The 20465-nt window shown below is 39.3% G+C and overlaps 2 protein-coding genes across 3 annotated transcripts in view; both read left to right on the forward strand.

Moving 5' to 3' along the window:
* kcnn1a (potassium intermediate/small conductance calcium-activated channel, subfamily N, member 1a) overlaps positions 1-11297 on the forward strand; it is a 92655-nt gene extending 81358 nt beyond the window's left edge. For both annotated transcript variants that reach the window (XM_017310177.2, XM_008433431.3), the window contains 2 exons: positions 781-850; positions 4525-11297. In XM_017310177.2, coding sequence (XP_017165666.1) covers positions 781-850; positions 4525-4830 — 376 coding nt within the window. In that variant the 3' untranslated portion in view covers positions 4831-11297. The remainder of the gene's footprint in view (positions 1-780; positions 851-4524) is intronic.
* Positions 11298-14812: 3515 nt separating this feature from the next.
* ocln1 (occludin1) overlaps positions 14813-20465 on the forward strand; it is a 29539-nt gene continuing 23886 nt past the window's right edge. Inside the window, 2 exon segments of the mRNA XM_081598022.1 lie at positions 14813-17775; positions 19340-20459. Coding sequence (XP_081454148.1) covers positions 19341-20459 — 1119 coding nt within the window. The 5' untranslated portion in view covers positions 14813-17775; position 19340.

The following is a 20465-nucleotide window of genomic DNA, read 5'->3' on the forward strand; positions in this document are numbered from 1 at the left end:
TGAAGTCTGTTTAGGGTGATTTGATTTATCATTTTAACTGTTGTAAGCTGGCTGCCAAGTTTTTGCTGCCAAAAAAGAGGGCCAAAGATGTTTTGCATTTTCATTCATATTCTTACATAAATCCACCAGGGAATGTAATGAAAACGCAGTAGAATTTTAACACCAAGTTACTGATTATTTACCAAAGAAACCTTGTGTGTTCTGTGAGGCTTTAACATTGCTGTACTCAAAACACCTCTCCTAAAAAGTAGCTAGAAGGCTGCCCCATCGCCCACCCCTACCTGCAACAAGACAGTAACTAAGAATCACCTTCCTTCACGTCAGTAACACCTGCTGCTCCCTGCTGCTTCAAAATGTTTTAAAAAAACACACAAGTCTTTAAAATCACTGAAAATGAGTGTAGTATGCTTCTGTACTTCTGCATGTTTTGGTTTGCAATGTATTTACTACAACCAAGTATGCTTGCTTTTATGCACATCTCCTTGTATTCTATATATACATATACAGTTTTGCAAAGTATATGTATGTACTGATTTCAAAGATATTTTTACAATGCATGTGTTTTATTTGAGCTTGATTGATATGAGAACACTGCTAATAAAATGTATTTTCCTCCTCTTTCTTTCTTCTTTACTTGCCTTTCTTTCCCCCTTTTTATTCCTGAAAACCACATATTCTCTCCTTCTTGCTCTCTTTTCTCCACATTTATCATTGCATCCGTCTTTCTCTACTTTGCCTTCTATCTTTCTCCTGTTAACATCCCCCCTTGCCCCCACCTAGACTGCGCAGCGTGAAGATGGAGCAGAGAAAACTCAATGATCAGGCCAACACCTTGGTGGACCTTGCAAAGGTAAGCCTTCTTCACTTTACAAAACAAAACTTTCTATACTAAGCTGCTAAAATCTTAACGCAAAGCTGATTTGGATAAAACTATATGTGCCAAAAAAGGCTTATTTACTGACACTGGTAATTTCTGAACCATAATTTAAAAAAAAAATCTAAATTTTATATTCAGAAAGATGCAAAGTTACAGAAAAGTGTTTGGAAGGTGAAGTTAAGATGAGATAAACAAGAGAAAAAGGCTGTAAGACAGAAACTAGAGAGTGTAAAAAGGTGCTTAGGTGTCAAAGAGAATTGTAAAGAAGATAAATGAAGAAATTTACGCATATGTCATAGGATCGAGTTAACCTGTTAAAAACTAATGTCTTGCTTTGTACAGAAGCTGTGAACTCTTGGCTGCTGATAAACGATTGCTTGCTGGAAGCATGGACTCTGTTGAAGTTTTAAATGATTGGATCTGATTTTACTCAGTTGCTAACATTTGGCCATGACATAAGTAATGCGCCGTCTTGACCGTGAAGGAAGCTGCCCTGTGAAGCTTGCATGCACTGTAAACAACCATCCTCCACTTCCAGCAATAAAATTACTTTAACATTCCTCTTGGCCTGACTTGCTCTGACTAATTGCTCAATATTTTGGAAACATGGCCGATGCAAACTGCCATTGATAAGCTACAACCCTATAAAGGCAGACTAGAATTCAAAAACAGCCCAAAACCCAATGTCATTTTTCACAACTCCTTCTTTTCACTGATTGACCCGGATGAAAAAAGTCCAACAGTCGACATGGAGTCACATGGTTTCAGGACGTTCGTATTCACACACAACTTTCATACAACGGTGCAGATCGCCAGTTAGAAGCCCCTCCCACTTCAGCATACGTCACGCCTCAAACCGCCTCGGTTCACCCTTCTTCATACTCCTTCCATTTTGTTATCATGAAATGGTCATGGAGTTAGCGCCTTGGTCTTCCCTAGGCAGAACAACAATGTTACAATTTCCATGCAGGAATTATTAACCGTTTGCCAGTCTTATTTTATCATAGTTTTTAGTGAGGAATAGTACAAATGTACATAATTCCTCACTGTATCAGATAAGTGTTCCTCAAAAGTATCCATGTCTGAAGAGAAACGTCAGCATTGATGTCTGAGCGTATTTTTGCATAAAATACACTAACAAACTTCTAACCAATCACATAGCCCCTCACACAGAGCTTTGCCGACATTGTTGGACCAGGTTCTGGTGTCGAGTTCGGCCTCTCTGCAAACAAAATGAAGCGATTTTTATCACGTGTCTGCATCAATGAGAGATGATTTCGGCACTTCAGATGAAGTATGTCGGGCCTTTAGCATTTTGTAGGCACTCAGCCAAAGTCCTGGCTTGAATATGACTGAGAATCTGTGGAGGAGGTTAACAATTAGGGTGATGGCAAGGAGATATTCCAACCTCAAACACTTGTTTGCGTCCTTTCCTATGAGAAACGAGCTTCCTGGTTAAATGAAAAAGACTTTTTAAAAATCTAAATCTGCCAATCTGCCAGGTATAGTAATAATTTGGGGTTTAACTGTATTCTGTTCTTCACTTTGGAGAGCTGGCAGGGTAATGGCTGTAGCCATGATACATTTAACTTCTTGGAGTACTGAAATATTGAACTGCCAGCATAAAGAAATAAATTCAGGAGTTGTATCTTGTTATAACGAGACAAAAGTCATTTTAACCAGATACTAGAATTGTTCTAATTACTTTAACGGCATTATAATGAGTTTTAAATCTCATCAAAATGAAAATATGTTCTTGTTTAAGCGAGAGATCGTAACTGTAGAACTTAATGTTTCAATGTCATCTAGAGGAAACGGACGGAGAAGGTAGGCAGCAGGACCTCATTTATTACTTTTTAAGAATTTGCAATCTGTCAGAGGAACATTTATATGTCATTAAACAAGAAAACGTTCTTATTTTAGTGAGTTTAGGGTCTCGTTAAAATGAGTTTTTAATATTAACAGGATTCTGCTTCTCAATTTGTTTCTTAGATCTGGCGGGAAAATGTTTCCATTGAGAGGCTAATGGCAGATAATTCAAAAGAGACAATAAAACAAAACAGTTTTATTTATTGAGTCCACCTAATAACATCTTCCAAATCGGTAAATATGTCATAATATTATACATTATTATCTCTCTGTAACATTTTCATAAATTAAAATATTACAGATATAGTATTTAAATAAAATAATCTGAAAATTGTTCTTTAAATGAAGACTTAAAATGCCCTGGTTGGAAATTTAATTGTAATTAACTTCCAAATAATATTTAATGTCAGAGTCAATATGCCTCCAGAGCATTTCCAGTGGATCAGTATTAAATAATGATATAGCTGTTGTAAACATTAGCTAGCTACAGACATTAGACATTAACAAAACTTGATTCACATAGATGTAAAATTTTAATTTATTCTTTTACAGGGAAAACTAAAAAAAGGTAGAAAACTAGAAAAACTAACTTTCTAGTTAGTTTCAAATTCCAGGTGAGAGTTCCGCACTAAATATTAAGCCAGGAGCTAAATATATAGCTTCAGATAGTGACTGTTGCTATGGATCAATTGGTAAACGTCGGTATTATTGCTAACACAGCTCACCCTGTTCTATAACATGTACAACTAAAATGTTGTATGTGTTATTTTGTATAAAAGTATTTAGTTTCAAGCAAAATATTTGGTTTTATGCTCAATTTTAGTTAGCATATTTAGTTTGAAGCTAAATTACATATTTAATTTGTAAATTAATGAATGGTTTGAACAACATGGGAGAAAATCTGATTCTCTTGTTTCACTTATGAGAAGCTAATAAACATAAATTATTGCTGTTAATTTTTGAATGTGTAACTTTACGAACAAGACAAACAAACAAGCAGCATCTCAGCAGCTTCGGGTTTGTTTGTTGGAAGTATTTGAAAGTCGAAATATTTGGCTAATAGTTTTTCCATTGCTTATAGGAAGAGCATAAATATTTTGACACATGCTATTTATTAATACAAAGTAGATTAAAGGGATACTTTGTTGTTTTATTATCTTTTGAAAGATGTATGTCTGATTTCCTGTCAGAAACAAACTTATTGGTTGAATCTCTAAATCTGCCAGAGGTAGGAATCATTTTAGCCTTGACCGTATTTACCCCTTGAAGTTTAAAAGTGTAATTAGGTGTAATTTTATGATGCACATAACATTACAACTGTAACAGCCAATTCTTTTGACATTTCAACTGTTGCAGATGCTCATTCTGTAACATTGGTCCCGCTGCTGGCTTTGCAGAACAATAAGTGCCTTTATAATAGAAACCATTTTAATTACATAAATGGATCTCCTCAATCAAATGCATAAGGTATTAAAAGCCTTCTCTGGCTATAAATGTACTGAAGAGGCTGGTTGTTAAATGTATGAGATGATATAATCTATGCTGACATGCTGAAACTGCGTGGCTCCAGTTCTTTTAGCTTCCTGATACTTTTGTTTTTACTGAGTAATGAACTTAGCTGAGTGTTGAATTTTATGATGAACATGAAGCTTTTTTTCATGCTTCAGTTTTTAATATTAGTTCATGTCCAATGGTTTTCTGGATTTTGAATTGCGAAACAATTCTTTCTCCTTCTTCCTGTTCGCCCTGAAACACATTTCCTTTGTCTCCCTGGTCAGACCCAGAATGTGATGTATGACCTGGTGTCGGAGCTGCAGGAGCGCAGCGAGGAGCTGGACAAGCGGATCGGGACACTGGAGGACAAGCTGGACTCGGTGGCGGGCAGCTTGCAGGCACTGCCCTGCCTCATCTCCCAAGCCATAACCCAGCAGCAGCAGGACTTCCTGGACGGCTTCGTTCACCGCTTTCGACCTGCCTCGCTAGCGTCGGAGCGCTCTGAACGCTCAGACAGATCTTGGACTTCCACCACCCGTAGGCGGCGCTCTCCCTCCACAGCACCACACACATCTTCTGACAGTGGATAACCTTGAGGAACCCTGTGTTAGTGCCCCCTATCAGACAGCACCTTTTTTCCAAACACCCCCCTCACCACATCCTGTCCGATCCAAAGCCGTCCCTGCATCCACTGCGAGTCCATGTCTGGACTAATAATGAACCATATCTTGACCCCGTGACCTTATTCTCACCTCTATTCTCTCTCTTCCTCTTTCTCTCTGTCTCTGTCTCTCTCAATCTATCTCTCTCTCTCTCGCTTTCCTTCTCTCTCTTTTTCTCTCTCTCTCGCCCAGTCTCTGCCTTTTTTCCATTCTCCCACGTCAACCCAAAAAAAGAAGAAAAAAAAAGAATCCAAAACCTCCAAAGTCCAGTTTCTCTGCGACTGAGCCTCTCAGCACACAGAGTTCTGGATTAGAGCTACTCAAAAAGAACAAGAAAAGGCAGACAAATAACGGGGAAAACACAAAATGCATCCAAAAAGGTCAAAGAGAAAAAAAAAAGTCAAAAAATGACAGCGATAAAGTAGAGGTATGGTTTATGTTTTAGCCATTGTATGGCTGTTCCTGTTAGCTTTTTTGTAAAAGCCCTTGTATAGTTAAAAAAATGACTGAGTTCAGGGTCGCTGGAGTGAGAGCTGGCTATCACACCGGAGAGTCCTTAACCACACGGGGTGGGGGGGATGTTGGTCTGTGGAGCAGAGGTCCTCGGGTCACCTGCTGGCCCTCTGGGGCCACGGAGGACATCTGTCCACCCATCTGTCCGTTTCTCTGTTTGTCCAAGGAGAGGATCCAGATAAACCATTTGATTTCCTTCACAAAAAGACAAGCGTCATGGATTCTTTCTCACAGCTTAGGGTGAAAGCTTTAGGAGAAACCACGAAAGCTCTGACTTCAGGTCAGTGTCTGAAAATGCACTTCATGAGGAGGAGAAATGGTCGCATGAAAAGAGGATGGACATGGCATTTACTCCAAGGTAGGGGAAATGTACTCGTTTGCCAACTTCAAGGTATCAGCTTCCTTGTTCTTACCAAGGAAGAAAAAAAAGAGAGCAACTATCTTTTTTAGTTACATGTGATTTTTCAGTGCCTGAATGTATAAATAGTAGAGGGTTATTTAATTACTAATTTCAAAGCTTTTTTACAATGTTAGCAGTCTAAATACAGCATTGCATTCCTTTTTCAGATACATTCCTCTCCAAAAATGTAAAGAAACTGTCTTAATGTAATGCATATCATTGCCTCCATTACACCCCAACTCCAAACATCTTTTTTTGATTCTTGTTTCTACTAACAGTAACAAATGAAAAGTCCAGAGATGAACATGGAGAATATTTGTTAGTCTAACTTCTGGCTCAGTGCTGCACACCACAATAAAACATGATGCAGTCTACCTTTCTCACCAGTTAATTAGAGCTTCCTGTGGTCTTGGGAAATCGGCATGGCTTGAATGGCGCTGTTATACAGCCACACATCAGCAGAGGAACTGAGAAACCTACCTGGCTCCTTTGCATGGTTCTGTTGCAAAATAATGAGAGATCACAATCTTCCTGGCTTAATTATTTTACAATTTTTTTGGTTTTATTATCGTACTTCTGTTTGTTTGTTTGTCGCTTTCTATCCTTTTTTAAATACATTTTTACTTTTTTAACTAGGATATTTAGCATTTTAGATTTGCCGATCTTAGAGAGTTGCGGTAATGTTAATTCTGTAATGCATTCCCTGTTTAAAATATGAGGTGAGGGTTAAAAAGTCACTATTACAAAAGAATATTGAAAGGATCCAAATAAAAGCATTGAAGAAACTTAGAATAGTGAACCGATCCATCTTGAAATGGGAAAGAAACTCTTCTGCTCCATCCGGCTTTCTTGCTGACTGATTGACTGTTATCACTCCTATGTCTGAGCTACAGATATGAAATAAAATTTAGATTAGCTAAATTGGTTGGATTATAAAAACTAGGCCACTAAATGATATTTTTGCAACATACAAAAAGTTTTTTTCACAGAATTTGAAAGAAAAAATGTGAATTTATGTGTTATTGTTCCCCACTGTGAAACTATTCCTACATGATGTTCATCTTCCAGATCTAGATAGGAGGAAGGCCCAATAAAATGATAAAACTGAGAGCTCCAGTGAGCCTGTAGTGTATGTTATGCATAATTTAACATATAAACTGTGGCCTCTGGAAAACAGGGACATCCCACTGAGCAAAGGCTGTGGCTTCAGTGTCCAGATGAGGCAAAGCTCCACCAAACATCAAAGGGTTCATCTGGATTTTTTGAAGAGCAGTTCTGCAAATGCATTATTATTAATGAAACTTCCATTTCCTGCAGTAAAAAGATGTTAATCACTGAGAAGTTACTGTAAAAGTAAAGATATCATTGGAGTGCAGATCATGTTTTAATGGACTTTAACACTAAAACATGATGGTCCAGGGTGCACCCTGGACACCATCCCTGTGCATGGTGGGTTCTCTCTGGGTACTCCAGCTTCCTCCCACAGTCCAAAAACATGACTGTCAGGTTAATTGGTTTCTCTAAATCCTCCCTAGGTGTGAGTGTGTGTGTGCGTGTGTTTGTTTGTGTGTTTGCGTGTGTGCGTGGGTGTGTGCATGTGCGTGTGTGTGTGTGTGCGTGTGTGTGCGTGAGTGTGTGTGTGTGTGTGCATGCATGCATGGTTGTTTGTCCTGTCTGTCTCTGTGTTGCCCTGCGACAGACTGGCGACCTGTCCAGGGTGACCCCGCCTCTCGCTCAGAACGTTAGCTGGAGATGGGCACCAGCAACCCGCACCAGGGACAAGGGTGTTAGAAAATGGATGGATGGAGAAGAATTCAAGACGTCTTTAGTTACATTTCGGCGGATCATTATACCTTTCAAGGTATCTCAAATGATGTTGCCAGATTTGTCATCATCCGTAACACACACATCCGTAATTACAATTCAAGAAAATTGTAATGAAAGTTACTAGACAAGATGGCTATTTTACCTAGTAGAAATACAACTAGAGACATTTTAATTTACTAGTATCTCTAGCCATAAACCAATCTCAGATATCGCTTGTGAAGTTGATTTTATATTAAAACAGCCTGCTAAAGTGAACAATTTTCAGTCTTTTCAGTGAAGAAGAGCACCTGTTGGCCATTGTGTAAATTGGACTCAACACTGGTCAACATGGTACTTTCTGCCTCATCAATGCACATTTATGGCTTATTGATTTCCTCTTATTGTTGAGATCTGCCTCTGCTGATCGTAAGTCACTGACTCTTACTGATAAGAACTTTGCAGAACTTCTCTTCAAATAAATTTACTTTGACTCCTGAAGTTTCAGTGGAACCTTTGGAAACACATGTTTTTGTCCAAGACTGGGCCATAATCAATTATTTTCTTTAATAAACAAAACCTACCTTTATGTGCTTCTTTGTGTTAATCTATTGCATATTCTTCCAAAGGAATGTTGCCATGCTAATGTCTTAAATTGGCACTGACTCTGCCTTGATAACAAGATGGTTCATTTTCAAACAATTATTGAATTGAATCAAACAATTATTGAATTGTTTGAAAAGGAGAGAGAAAGTAATACAGTTACTGATGAAGAATCGTAGTTTCATAAGGTCTTGTGATGCCAACTTATTCTCACCATTCTCTACTAACTTTATTCTCTTAGATGTCTAAAATTCTCTTTAGATGTCTATGGAAATTTCAGTCCAATTATAGCCAAAACATCTGTCAAGAATTTAGGATCAGTTTAGATTAATCCCATTTCACCATCATATTCCAGATTGCTAAAATAACAGCCAGGAGGGAAACCCAGAAATCCCTATAATCATTGGTTGACTTATGTCAGAAGGTGTGTAAATATTCCCTCTGGTTCTCCTTCCATTGGGAATGCTCAGCACACCTTCAAAGCGAGGCTGCTAGGAGGTATCTTTCCAAACCACTTGAGTCTCTTCAACTTCTTTCAGTGCAGAGGTGCAGCAGCTCCATTCACATCAGTCTCCAAATGATGAAGCTTCTCTCAGTGCCTCTGAGCTTAAGAAGCTTCAGTTTTGTGTCTTTATGTTGGCTTCTTCAGGTCAACACCTTCAACTTGCTTCAAAGTCTGAGGCCAAGGAAAAAGTTGGACTTCTCCCTCTGAGTTGGGGTGTAAGTCTTTGCCTGTTCAGATAGTCTGGTAGACTGTTTAATTGGGGACTAAAGCTGCTGTTGTTCTCTTTCAGACTGTGTCAATCCAAACAAATCCTTTGAGCAACTTGACTCCGAGAGCAACTTCCTTCTTTGCAGAATGTAAACAAAAATGGAGTGGGATCAGCGCTTAGTGGTTGTAGGATTTCTCTTTTGTCTTTCCCTAAAGACCACAAACCATTTCTCCCTCAAATCTAGACTCACTCTTGTTCTGGTCGTATTTACCCAGAATGCCCTGTCCTATAGTCTGCTTCCTTCTTTTGGAGCAGTCACATCTGCAGTTGAACCACATCAGAGTTTGATTGCGCATTTATATCTTTCCAAACAAACCCCACTTTCTAGGCAAATGAACTAGAGTTTGATAAAAACAGACTAAATGGGGCTGGTGTGAATGCACCCCTAAGTTTTTTGGGGTCTTGTTCACAAATGATGGTAGGATGTAATGAGAGATGAACAGATGGATTAGTGCTTCATGTGCGATAATGAAGAGCCCAGTTTAAAAAGCAAAGCTTGGCTTTACTGTTCTCCCTTAGAGAAAAGGTGAGGAGTTCTGTCTGTCTCCTCAGGGTTGTTGAATGTAGAGCTGCTGCTTTTCCACTTCTGATGGTGGTCAGTTGACATGATCCTAAAATCTGATGAAGATGCCTCCTGGTCGCTTCCCTATTAAGATGAAGCTTTTCCAGGCATGTTTCACTGGAAGAAGACCTTAAGGAAGACTGGAAGCTTGCTGGTGGGACTAAAGTATATCATCTGGCAAAGAAAACCTTGGAATCTCCACAAGATGCCGTTGAGGAGAGATGTCTGGTTATCCCTCCTGCGATCTGATCTCACAACATTTTTTATGGCTATTTCTGTTTGACTAATCATCCTTATTGAGTTCAAACATTTTGAAGGACACTACACTCTTAGTTCACCTCTCATATTCATGTTTAGCTGAAACAGGGATCTTTTAAAAGTCCTTTGAACATCCGACTACTGTACTGATATTCCATCTAATTTACACATCAAAAGGCATCTTTAAGTAGATTTTTTGTCACTTTTCATTATCGATCATATTCATATATTTACAATAAAAAGAACATTGTTTTTATTTTATTTATTTATTTTTCAAATTTTCTTCTTCATGAGGAGTTCTATCTTTACCACAATAGACTGAAAAAACACCCGTATTACTGCAAGCAAAACCTTAGGGGTGTGGGGGTGAGGGGGGCATCAGACATACACCCATAAAAGCTCAGTGGAGTGTAATTTGTAATTTGTACATCTGGCAGTCAACAGATGATTTTTTCTAAAACTCAATCTAAAATAAGTTTCTATTTAACATAATGCACATTGTTTATGCCATCCTTGAATGTAAAAATGGCTTACTGCGGTCACATGCAATGTTACAACAACTCTCTAATTAGGCTGCTAAGCTAACTAGTAGAAGCTGGGGATAGATTTATTGTACACACCTGTCACTTTGTCACTCTCAGTGGGAAAGCCACTATGGACCAGTTCTTTAAGCATTAATGGTTGCAGATTTTGTCCTTTCCTGTCACAAAATAACAGCTAATGCTAGCATACCAGCATCTTGTTTGAACAAAAATGGATGGTAACATAAAAAACTACTTTGTTGACCAATAAATCTGCCAGCATTTGTTAAATGATTCCAAGTCAAATCAAGTGAAACAGTGAAAACCTCAAATCTCCTTCAGCCTTGACTGACCAGAGAGCACTTCATTTTAAGTTAAACTTGAGTTTTTTGAGTGGAACTTAATCAAGCAAGGCTGTCTGGGGTTTTTTTCCCTTTCAACTTGAGCTAATGAACAATGACACTTTACTGTTGCCTCTTCATGTACGTCACTTACCTCTATCCCAATACTGAAAATATTGAACAGAGCACTGATTGAAGGTGAATAATGGAAGGATATCTGTCATAAAGAGGGGACTCAAATTTCCTCAATCTTATGGAATCATGACTTGTGCACTAGAAAAGGTAAACAATGTAAATACACTTACTGACAAATACAGTTCAGCACCAAGGTAGAGTCAGAAGGAATGTTCTGATATGACAAAACGGTAACACTTTATTTGAAGGGCTGAGCATAAGACTGACATAGTCAAGGCCTCATGAATATGACTGTTGTCTTATAGACACTGGGCAAGGATCAGCAACCTGTTTTGTATTGAGTGATTTTGGATAATTTCAGGCTAAAATAAGCATAACATCCATTGTCATTCTCTCTGTGTTAAGCTAGTTGTGTCATTACAAAGATACTTCCTGCTTATATAGTTTCCAAACCATTTTAATAATCCTCAGAAAAAATAAAATAAAGAGTGCACTATGTGAACACAAGGATTAACAGATGATAAATACATCACCACAAAGTGAAACTGAAAAGCACTTTGCTTAATTCATTTAGAAATTCCACATGGACATTTGCTTTTATTTTATTTTCCCTTGAATTCTACATATCATTTATTTATAGGGTAAATGTTTCACCTTTCATTTTTTTCATTTTTTTTAAACAATTCAAATTGGCCCCTAACCTTTTTGTTGAATTGTGTGTTTTAAATATATATATATATATATATATATATATATATATATATATATATATATATATATATATATATATATATATATATATATATATAATTTTTTTTATTATTTTGGTTCATTTTGGCCCAAAGATCAGCAATGCATGACATGAGCTCCTAACCTACAGCAGTGCAATGTTACACTCATACCAGATGGTCTGGTTTTGATAAGAACATTTTTATTTCAGTCATTAGACTTGAGGTTTGACTTTGAATTGACCCCCAAAATTAAGACTTTATTCAGCTTTGGGTGAAAAACCTGGAACCTCAGAGAAAAGACTTGAGACTCAACCTGGATTTCAGAAAAATGACTTGAACATCTCTGTACCTGACACAGAGGATGTCTTGTCGCTGCCTTGGGCAGAATTGAATAATGCTGAATGATATATGTTGCATGCTGGGTTTGATCTAGGCCAGATGGTTATACCAGCCGCTCAACATACATCTTGTCTTTCCACATGGTTTTGTAAAGAGTATGGACTGAATTTGGTCCCGTTTAAAGTGATGTCCAAAACAGAATATTCCTTCTGGATACTAAACATGGTAGCTAACTGTACCAGTAAATGTATTTGAATGATTTAAAATGAAGACCAACAAGATAATATTTGTTTCATTTTAAATTTGGAAGCTAGGAGGTAACACCCTCTACTGAAATAGATCATTTTGTTCTTACACATATAAATGAATACCTGCAGAAACACCAGTCACAATGTGTCACTTCTCAAGAAGGAAATCATAACTTTTTTTCAAATGAAAGGAATTTATGATGTTATTCTTACAACTGTAGATGAGTGAAGGTGGAAGGACGGCAGACTCTTTCATTATCCTGACTAGTTGCAGAAGGGGCATCAGTACATACCTCAGCTGAATAATAACACGTCCCAACAGCAGTAAAACTGTAACCCAGTCATTGTTCTGTGTACACTGCCACATGATCCATAATGTACATTGTAGCACTGGAATAAATCAACTCTTTTCTGGATGGCAAACGGAATCACCGTGTTTCCAGTATATTCTTCACTGTTTTGTTTTTCTTTATTTTGCAGGTGAACTTTTGTCTCAGTAAGAAGAAATTCTATCCATTAAAACCATTTTCAGCAATGACTATCACCCTTTTTTCTTTGCTGTTAAACATGAACCTTTAAAGCAATCATTTCTGGAGTATTTCACATTCCCCTTCCCGCGAAGATGGGAAGTTCAGCATCCTAACACCAACTGCCACACTCGAAAGGATCGTTGACAAAACGTGTTGACAGATACAGACATCACAGTTTTTTTTTCCTCCTGTGAAACTGTGAAGCAATCCTAAAACATTATTACAGGAAAACGTATTGATAAAGATGTAAACAGTGCTGAGAAGGGCGCTCAGCTGTCGGGGCACTGTTCCAGGGTCAACTGTGAACTGCAGACAACACCCACATTCACACACAGTGCCATTAATGCTCAAATAACAAGCTACTATTTGTGTCCACATGCACAAACAAGGCTCAGCCTGGTTAATTACAGTCAATTCAGGAGGGATTTGGCAGCAGACCGATACCCCGCAAGAGTGGCAGAGTCATTCACCCTGTAGTTGTTGCTACACAACCCCATGCAGACACATGCAGCAGGAGAATCACATAGAACAGCTCCACTGCAGACTAAATGATGTTCTTGCTGCTCCGGGATGATAAAGATCATCCGAGACTTTGAATGTGAACCAGATTAAAATCTTGCTTCCCAGAGCAAATAAAAAAGCACTGGGAAGCATCAGTCTGGTTGCAGCAGATGCCCAGTGTTGATAACATCCTAAGTTGGTAAACCTTCAGCTGTTTTCTTTTGTAACAACAAAAATGACTTTAATTTGAGTAGCAAAACAAAAGTTGAATATTTTTTACTTTTTATCAACAAATATGCTAATAATTTAAAACACATCTGGGTAATGAGCTGTAGATTTCCAGTGCATGATTTCAAAAATACAAAAATGTTTGAAAATGCACTAAAGAATAAAAAGGTAATTCTTCTTTGTGTGAATTTGAATCAATGACATTACCAGAGGAAAATCAGCTGAGCATTAATAAACTGCATGAGAGAAATAATTGATGGATTTAGTCATAAATTCAGGATTATTCAGTCTGCATTCAGGCTGCAGGAGGTTCAGTCTCATGTGTTTCGTTCAGAGTCTGATCCCAGTGACAATGAGCTGCTACAAATCTGTTTATCTCCTATCAGATTGGTTTCTGTCCTTATTTACAACTTGCACAATGAGTAAATGCTTGATTTTGTTTTTATCATTTTAAAAAGTTACATGATGTCTAATACAGTTGGAGTGTATGTCGTCTGAACTCATAACATATCTGCATGATGCTCTGCAATAGTGAAATTTCACTGTTGTAGTCTGCCTTCACAAAGACTTTTCATGTGGTTTGTTTTAACCAGTTTCCCTGGTGACAATTAGACATACGTTTGTGCGGCTGCATCTCATGATTATTCTGACAATTAACTGATTTAATTTGACTTTTTTTTTTTAAATTTGCAGATGTTTCATTTAACCACTTAAGCCTCTATTGCACAATATTAAAATAGACCGAAAGATGCAAAGAATTGAGTTCAGTTGTTATATTTTTATTGCCTGAAATGCAACAGCAGCATCCCTTTAGGGAACGTGTAGCAAACGGTGCATCTGCAGCTAAGAAATATTTGTATCAACATTTGAAAAGCTCATGCTTGACTTAACATCAATACAGTGTAGGCCTGAAATGTTGACCAATTTTAGAATTAAGCAATTAATAACTGGAAAGCAAAATAAGCTTCACAGAAGACTTTTACACTGGATTTGAAGCCAAAACATTGACACTGGGGGTTTAGGGTGGAACAGATTTAAAGACAAAGGTTTTTTTTTTTTTTTAAATGCAACATTTAAGATTTATTTGTACAGTTTTAGCTTAATTACTCCTCTGATAATGTTTTTCTGTCAGCAAATATCCATTATTGAGTCTGCGTAGTGATTAAATGCCTGTAACAATCAGTTACTAAATTACAATCATTTTACAAATCAGTTTGTCCAATTAATCATTTTAGCGCAATATGGTTGTAATGTTCTGCTGCATCAGCTCAGAATGCAAAAAAAACAAAACAAAACAATAAAAAACTGAAGCATATACGCAATTAAGAAAGAACTAGAAAAACACAAATGGACGTTTTTAGAAAAACTCCAATCAGCTGCCTTATGCCATGTAACAACATGGCATAAGCAGATGGGTTTATTGATTTTGCTTTTTGGCCACTTTAATGCTCACTGTCTACTGTCGGGGGGTGGCTGTGGAAGACCTTTTCATTCCACCGAAGGTCTTTTCACTATAATTTCTTTCAGCACCCAACAGTTTTGAACTCTTTCAGTGTTTGTGTCTAAACATTTTGGTCTCTTACTCCTCCCTCCTTCTGACAGATCTGAGGCAGAATAAACAGATAAAAATGTTACTGTCTATTGGAAGCTGCCAAAGCTCTCCTGCTTCATTTACCTGTAAAGGAATCTAAACATCCAGGATGCAGATTATTCACTTCGATCACATTCCACAGGAACATGCATTCACCCAGAGTCAGGATGTGTGTGGGTATACAGGTAGAGTCCTATAATTCTTATCAGGTTGTCGTTCACATGGCAGAATCATTTCAGCCAAGGTGAAGATCTATGATCCCATCTTATACTTTATGCAGGATGTGAAAAAACTGACTAACTTTATCCACATAAACACTGACAGCTTCCATCGCTCAGCAGAGCTTCACATGCCAGTGCTTGACGATCCGCCACACAAGCACTAAGACGAGCTGTAAAGGGACAGGAGACAGTGACCTTTCACAGTCAGTACCAGTGGTTGGCAAGCTGCTGTTAAATGTCAGAAATGACTGCAGATTTTTATGAAGTATATCAAGTTAACAGGGCAAATTCTCTTTCACCCACCTGCACACAAATACAACCCTCACCCCTCCACACACACACCCACACACACGCATTACGTCTTTCTTTCTTCACAAGGACTTTGTATTGAATTAATATTACATTAATTTCTATAGCCTAACACTGAGCTTTATCCTAAATTTATTTATTTCATATTCATTTAGAAACAACAATACTAATGCTTTGACTCAAGAAGAGTTCAGAAATCAATATTTGGTGGAATAACCATGAGGTTTTCAGTTGGATTCAGTGCAGTGAACTCTATGAACCTTACACTATAATAAAGAGTTCCTAGTACTTGCAGGACAGATACCACTGGCAGAAGAGCAGCAGACGAGTGAGCCCCGGGCCAAGCCTACTGGTGGGACTCACTTGAGAGAGAGTGAGTTTTATTATACCATATTTTCCGCACTTTAAGGCTCACCGGACTATATGGCACACCTTCAATGAATGGCCTATTTTAAAACCTTTTTCATATATAAGGCCACCGCGTTATAAGGCGCATAGAATGGATGCTACAGTTAGGGTTGCCACCTGTCCCATACAAATGTGGATGTGTAATAATAAAGAAGTGGTCCCCGAGTACTTTATATAGTAGTCTGCCCCAGTCATTGTTTCACTCACGGTGTTGATGCTGCGATTTGTGCCCAACTGCTTTCTGGGTAACACAAACCAACCGACATGCTGCCGCCGCAGTCTCCGTCTCTCTTCCACGCCTCCCCCCCTCCTCGGTTGGCGAGGAGAGCCTTCCGCGACTGGGCCGGGGCATGACACCACGATGGTCACCCTTCACCGTTCATGCACAGCATGTTCGTGGAGAACGTGGTGCTAAATGATCTGCAGGCGACCTGATTATCAGGTCCGTAGGTAGATAGGTCAGTCAAACTCTATTAACAAACCAGCATTCTGACAACTATCCCAGCATGCACCGCGCTTCTTCTTCTACGGGTAAAAGGAAATCGGCGGCTGCCACAACAGGTCTAGTTGCTAGACCTGTTGTGGCTCACATAGTGGCTCAGTATTGGTCCATATATAAGGCGCACCGGATTATAAGGCGCACTGTCTGTTTTTGAGGAAATTGAAGGTTTTTAGGTGCGCCTTATAGTGCGGAAAATATGGTATGTCTTGGTTGCATTGTATCGACAAAGTGTACTGTAGTCTTCCTGAATGTGTGTTTTCCAGAGGGGCAGTGGGGAGTGGACTGCAGATGTCCTTGCCTCAAGCTTGATGAAAACCCATGCTGTTTTTGGAAGGATCGCTGGCACAGAGCAGATACACATTATGCAGTACGAGTCTCTGGGCCAGTCACGTGTTCAAGGGTGAGACTCAATGTTGAAGTGAAGATATGTAACTTAATGGGGGGGGTGAGGGAATTACAGGAGGTTTATTTACCTTCACCTGCTGCTGTTTGCTCTTTGGAAACACTAAACCAAATTAAAAACCGCAAATAGTCAATAAACTCTTTGCTGCATTTATTTGTCATCTTATGTAACCATGCATGGCCAAAGGGCGATGGATTAAAAACTATGAAACCGTAAACATGGGAAAGAAGCACAGTAAATTGGAGAGAGACAGTCAGCGTGAGATGGGGGAAGAGAAGCTGTAACATGGAGAAGTTTGCTGCCCTCTAGTGGCACACAGCCAGCTCTCTGTGTAGCACAATATGACACAGCTGAGATGGGGATGAATTATTCATAAATAAAAGGATGATAAAGCAGTATTTTAAATGGGATGTGACTGATAATATGCAGATTGTATAAACTATTGTCTCCAAGAAAAAGCCTAATGTTCTGCGGAAGTGATATTTTTAATACTAATAAACCTCCTGGGCTTTCATATGTACCCAGTAGGCTATGAAGCAGGTAGACAATAAGGTTTCCCCTCTTTTTCTAATCAAGAAATCAGCATCAATGTTATTTCCAGGAAGTATGGAAGGTATTAATGCCTTTTACCTGCAGTAATGCCTTTTACCTGCAGGGAACACCAGTTTGATTCCCTGCTGCTACCTGTCTTTCTCTCCCACAGATTAACCACATAGTGCCAGTCGGCAGCTGCACAGCCGCAGTCAGGGCTTAATGATTAAGCGTTTACTCCCCTCACAGCTCCCCACGCACTCTGGTTCGTTGCCTTGTTTGAAACCTGTAGTGAGTCAACTGAGAGCCTGGGCCTGGTGGACACCGAGGCCATATTACTGTTTTTATCAACTATCCTAGTTCCTCTAAAAGCAGCTTCTTAACCCTCTGCATGGCCACAGAGCTGCAGCCAAACAGAGAAGGTAAGGATTTCTGTTTTAAATGGTTTTGCTGTGTTGTTGTGAGTCACGACTGTCTAGGCTACACTGGAGGCCCGCTGGGCTCCTACTCTGATTTGTCACAGAGTAGCAGAGAAGAGGACATATTTGAAATGTTTGTTTATTTTTTTTTTTGTCTGTAGGAGTGATTAGTGGGTTTAAAGTAATTCTGAACGGTTTTGAACCAAGCAATACAGACTAATGGCGTTGACATTTTTCAAAGTACACTGTGGTACTTGCTCCTACTGATGAAAAAGCTTCACAGTCATCTCACAGCTCGTTTTGTCAACAGTGCCGTGGAAAACCAGTCGTATTGTGAACGTTCCCAACTTTTCATTGTTACACTGTAACATGATGAAAAGTTAGAAAAGTTCCAGATACACACCCAAAAGACACCAAAGTCTATAACTGTAACATTAGCTACGTTTTAACCACAAAAATGTGCAATTTGAAACTATGAACAGAAATTTGCTCAATAAAAACACAATTTAAAAAAATCTTGTTTTTTGATTAAAAAGTTTTTAAGCTATGATAAGATGAATTCCTGGCTGCATCAAAACTTTTTTTTGCCTATTGAATCATGTGATCAACAGCAAATGGCGAAGAAGACGACAGGAAGTAGTAGGAGGATGATGATTTGTTTTTATTTTTTCCAACAATGTGCAGATGTCTTCACCGGAGCGCTCACAGCATCACACAGTTCATACACAGTTGTGTCCAACGTGTTCTGTAGCTTTTCTGTAAAATCACCAACTATAATTTTCCCGAAAGGCCTCAGACGTAGCCACTCCCAAGTAGGTAGCTTGTTGCGCCAACACCTGAATAAGACGCCAACGTGTGACTTCAGACTTTGTACACAAAATGGAAAACAGTTCAAAAGGAATAATTACTGGAACATTTTTCAGAGCCTCAAGTTCAGTTAAAGGGGCAGTATAATATAAATTGAAAATGTTTGACCTTTACATCATCTTATAATGTTATTCCATAATATACCTGCAGTGTTTCCTAAATTCTTTCATGCATGTTTGAAAAAAATCCTTTAATCTCCATGGCAACCATTCAGCAATGCAAAACACCTGGACTGACCTAGCAACTCCTTCAGAGATGAAGCTTCTCCTCAGAGCTTCTGCCTCACATAGCAGCCCCCTAATGACTCCCTCACTCAGCTCCTTCAGACTAGCCAGCAGCAATTAGCAATTATGAAACTGCTGAGCTCCTTATAGGAGCTACTTCTCAGAGGACGAGCAAAGTTGTGTTGACTTCCTGAAGACAGTGTCAGAAGAAGAAGAATTTCTTAAGGAGACAGAGGTCCAATTTCAAGGCATTAAATTACAATGTCAAGTTTCTTCTAAGTCTTATTTAATATTTACAGCATTTTTATAACAACCGAAGTTACCATAGTTACCTGATAGTGCTATAAAATGGCACTGTGGCTAGAAAACACAATACTGCCCCTATAATAAGTGATAAACAATATTAAACCAGCTGACAATGGAAGTGGTGCTAATTTTTTATTCTTGCCTCATAAAGTTTTTAAATGTTCCCACAGCATGAAAAACTGGAGCACAAAATTCAAGGGGCAAGAATATGGAGGTGAAGACAGGTCTTCTTCTCACAACAAGACCCCCACCAATCCATCAGTTCCTGTGTGGGTCACTCACACACCTCCGCCTAACCATGTGATGGATGACAGTGATGAAGACAGCATGTCCATGAGCCGCACATCCATTTCTCCATCTGATGCTGAAAACAGCAAAAAGAGCATGAAGTCCAAACTGAGATCCCTCATTCCTAAATCATTGGGTGGGATCATAAATAAGCATGCAGGAGAGAGTGATTCTGAAACCACCAGAACTAGGATCCAGATTCTTCCCAATGGGACCAGGGTGAGCCCTCCGGTGAGTCCCTTCCTGGAGCGCAGGAACTGGGATGAGTCGTCAGGGAACTCCACCAAAGACTCACAGAAGTCTTTGCTCAGACAAACGCCCCCAGAGTGTTTCTGTCAGAGCCTTCAGGAAGAGTCTCTGCTGACCAGCATCCACCCTGCAGAGTACTACGCCGCCAAGGTGGAGGTCTATCAACAGAAGTACTCCTATTTGAAATCGTGGCCGGGTTTGCTCAGACTGCTGGCTGGGCTGCAGCTCCTGTTTGGCGGCATGGCGTCTGCATGCATCATTGCCTACATACAAAAGGACAGTGAGTGGTTCAACACCTATGGGCTCTACAGTGGAATAAACAACAATGGGCTCGGTTTGTCTGGGTACAGCTACACAGGGCCTATGACTGCTTTCGTTTTATCTGTAGCTGGAATCTCCTGGATGATTACTCTGAGTTTGCTAGTGACAGGAATGACCATGTATTATCGAACCATCCTCCTGGACTCCTCCTGGTGGCCCCTGACAGAGGCCTTCATCAACCTGGCCCTGTTCCTGCTTTACATGGCCGCAGGGATCGTATACATCAATGACTTGAATCGAGGGGGGCTGTGTCACATGACGATCGGGATTAACCCCATCATGGCCAATCTGTGTCGAGTTGACGGAGGCCAGATGGCGGGAACGGCGTTCATCTTTATCAATATGATCATGTACCTGGGAAGCTTCCTGGCTTGTCTGAAGATGTGGAGGCATGAGGCTGTTCGGAAGGTCAGGCACAACGCTGACCAAAAGGTAAAC

Source organism: Poecilia reticulata, chromosome 17 (assembly GCF_904066995.2).
Source record: "Poecilia reticulata chromosome 17, P_reticulata-male-v2, whole genome shotgun sequence".
Taxonomy (NCBI): Eukaryota; Metazoa; Chordata; class Actinopteri; order Cyprinodontiformes; family Poeciliidae; genus Poecilia; species Poecilia reticulata.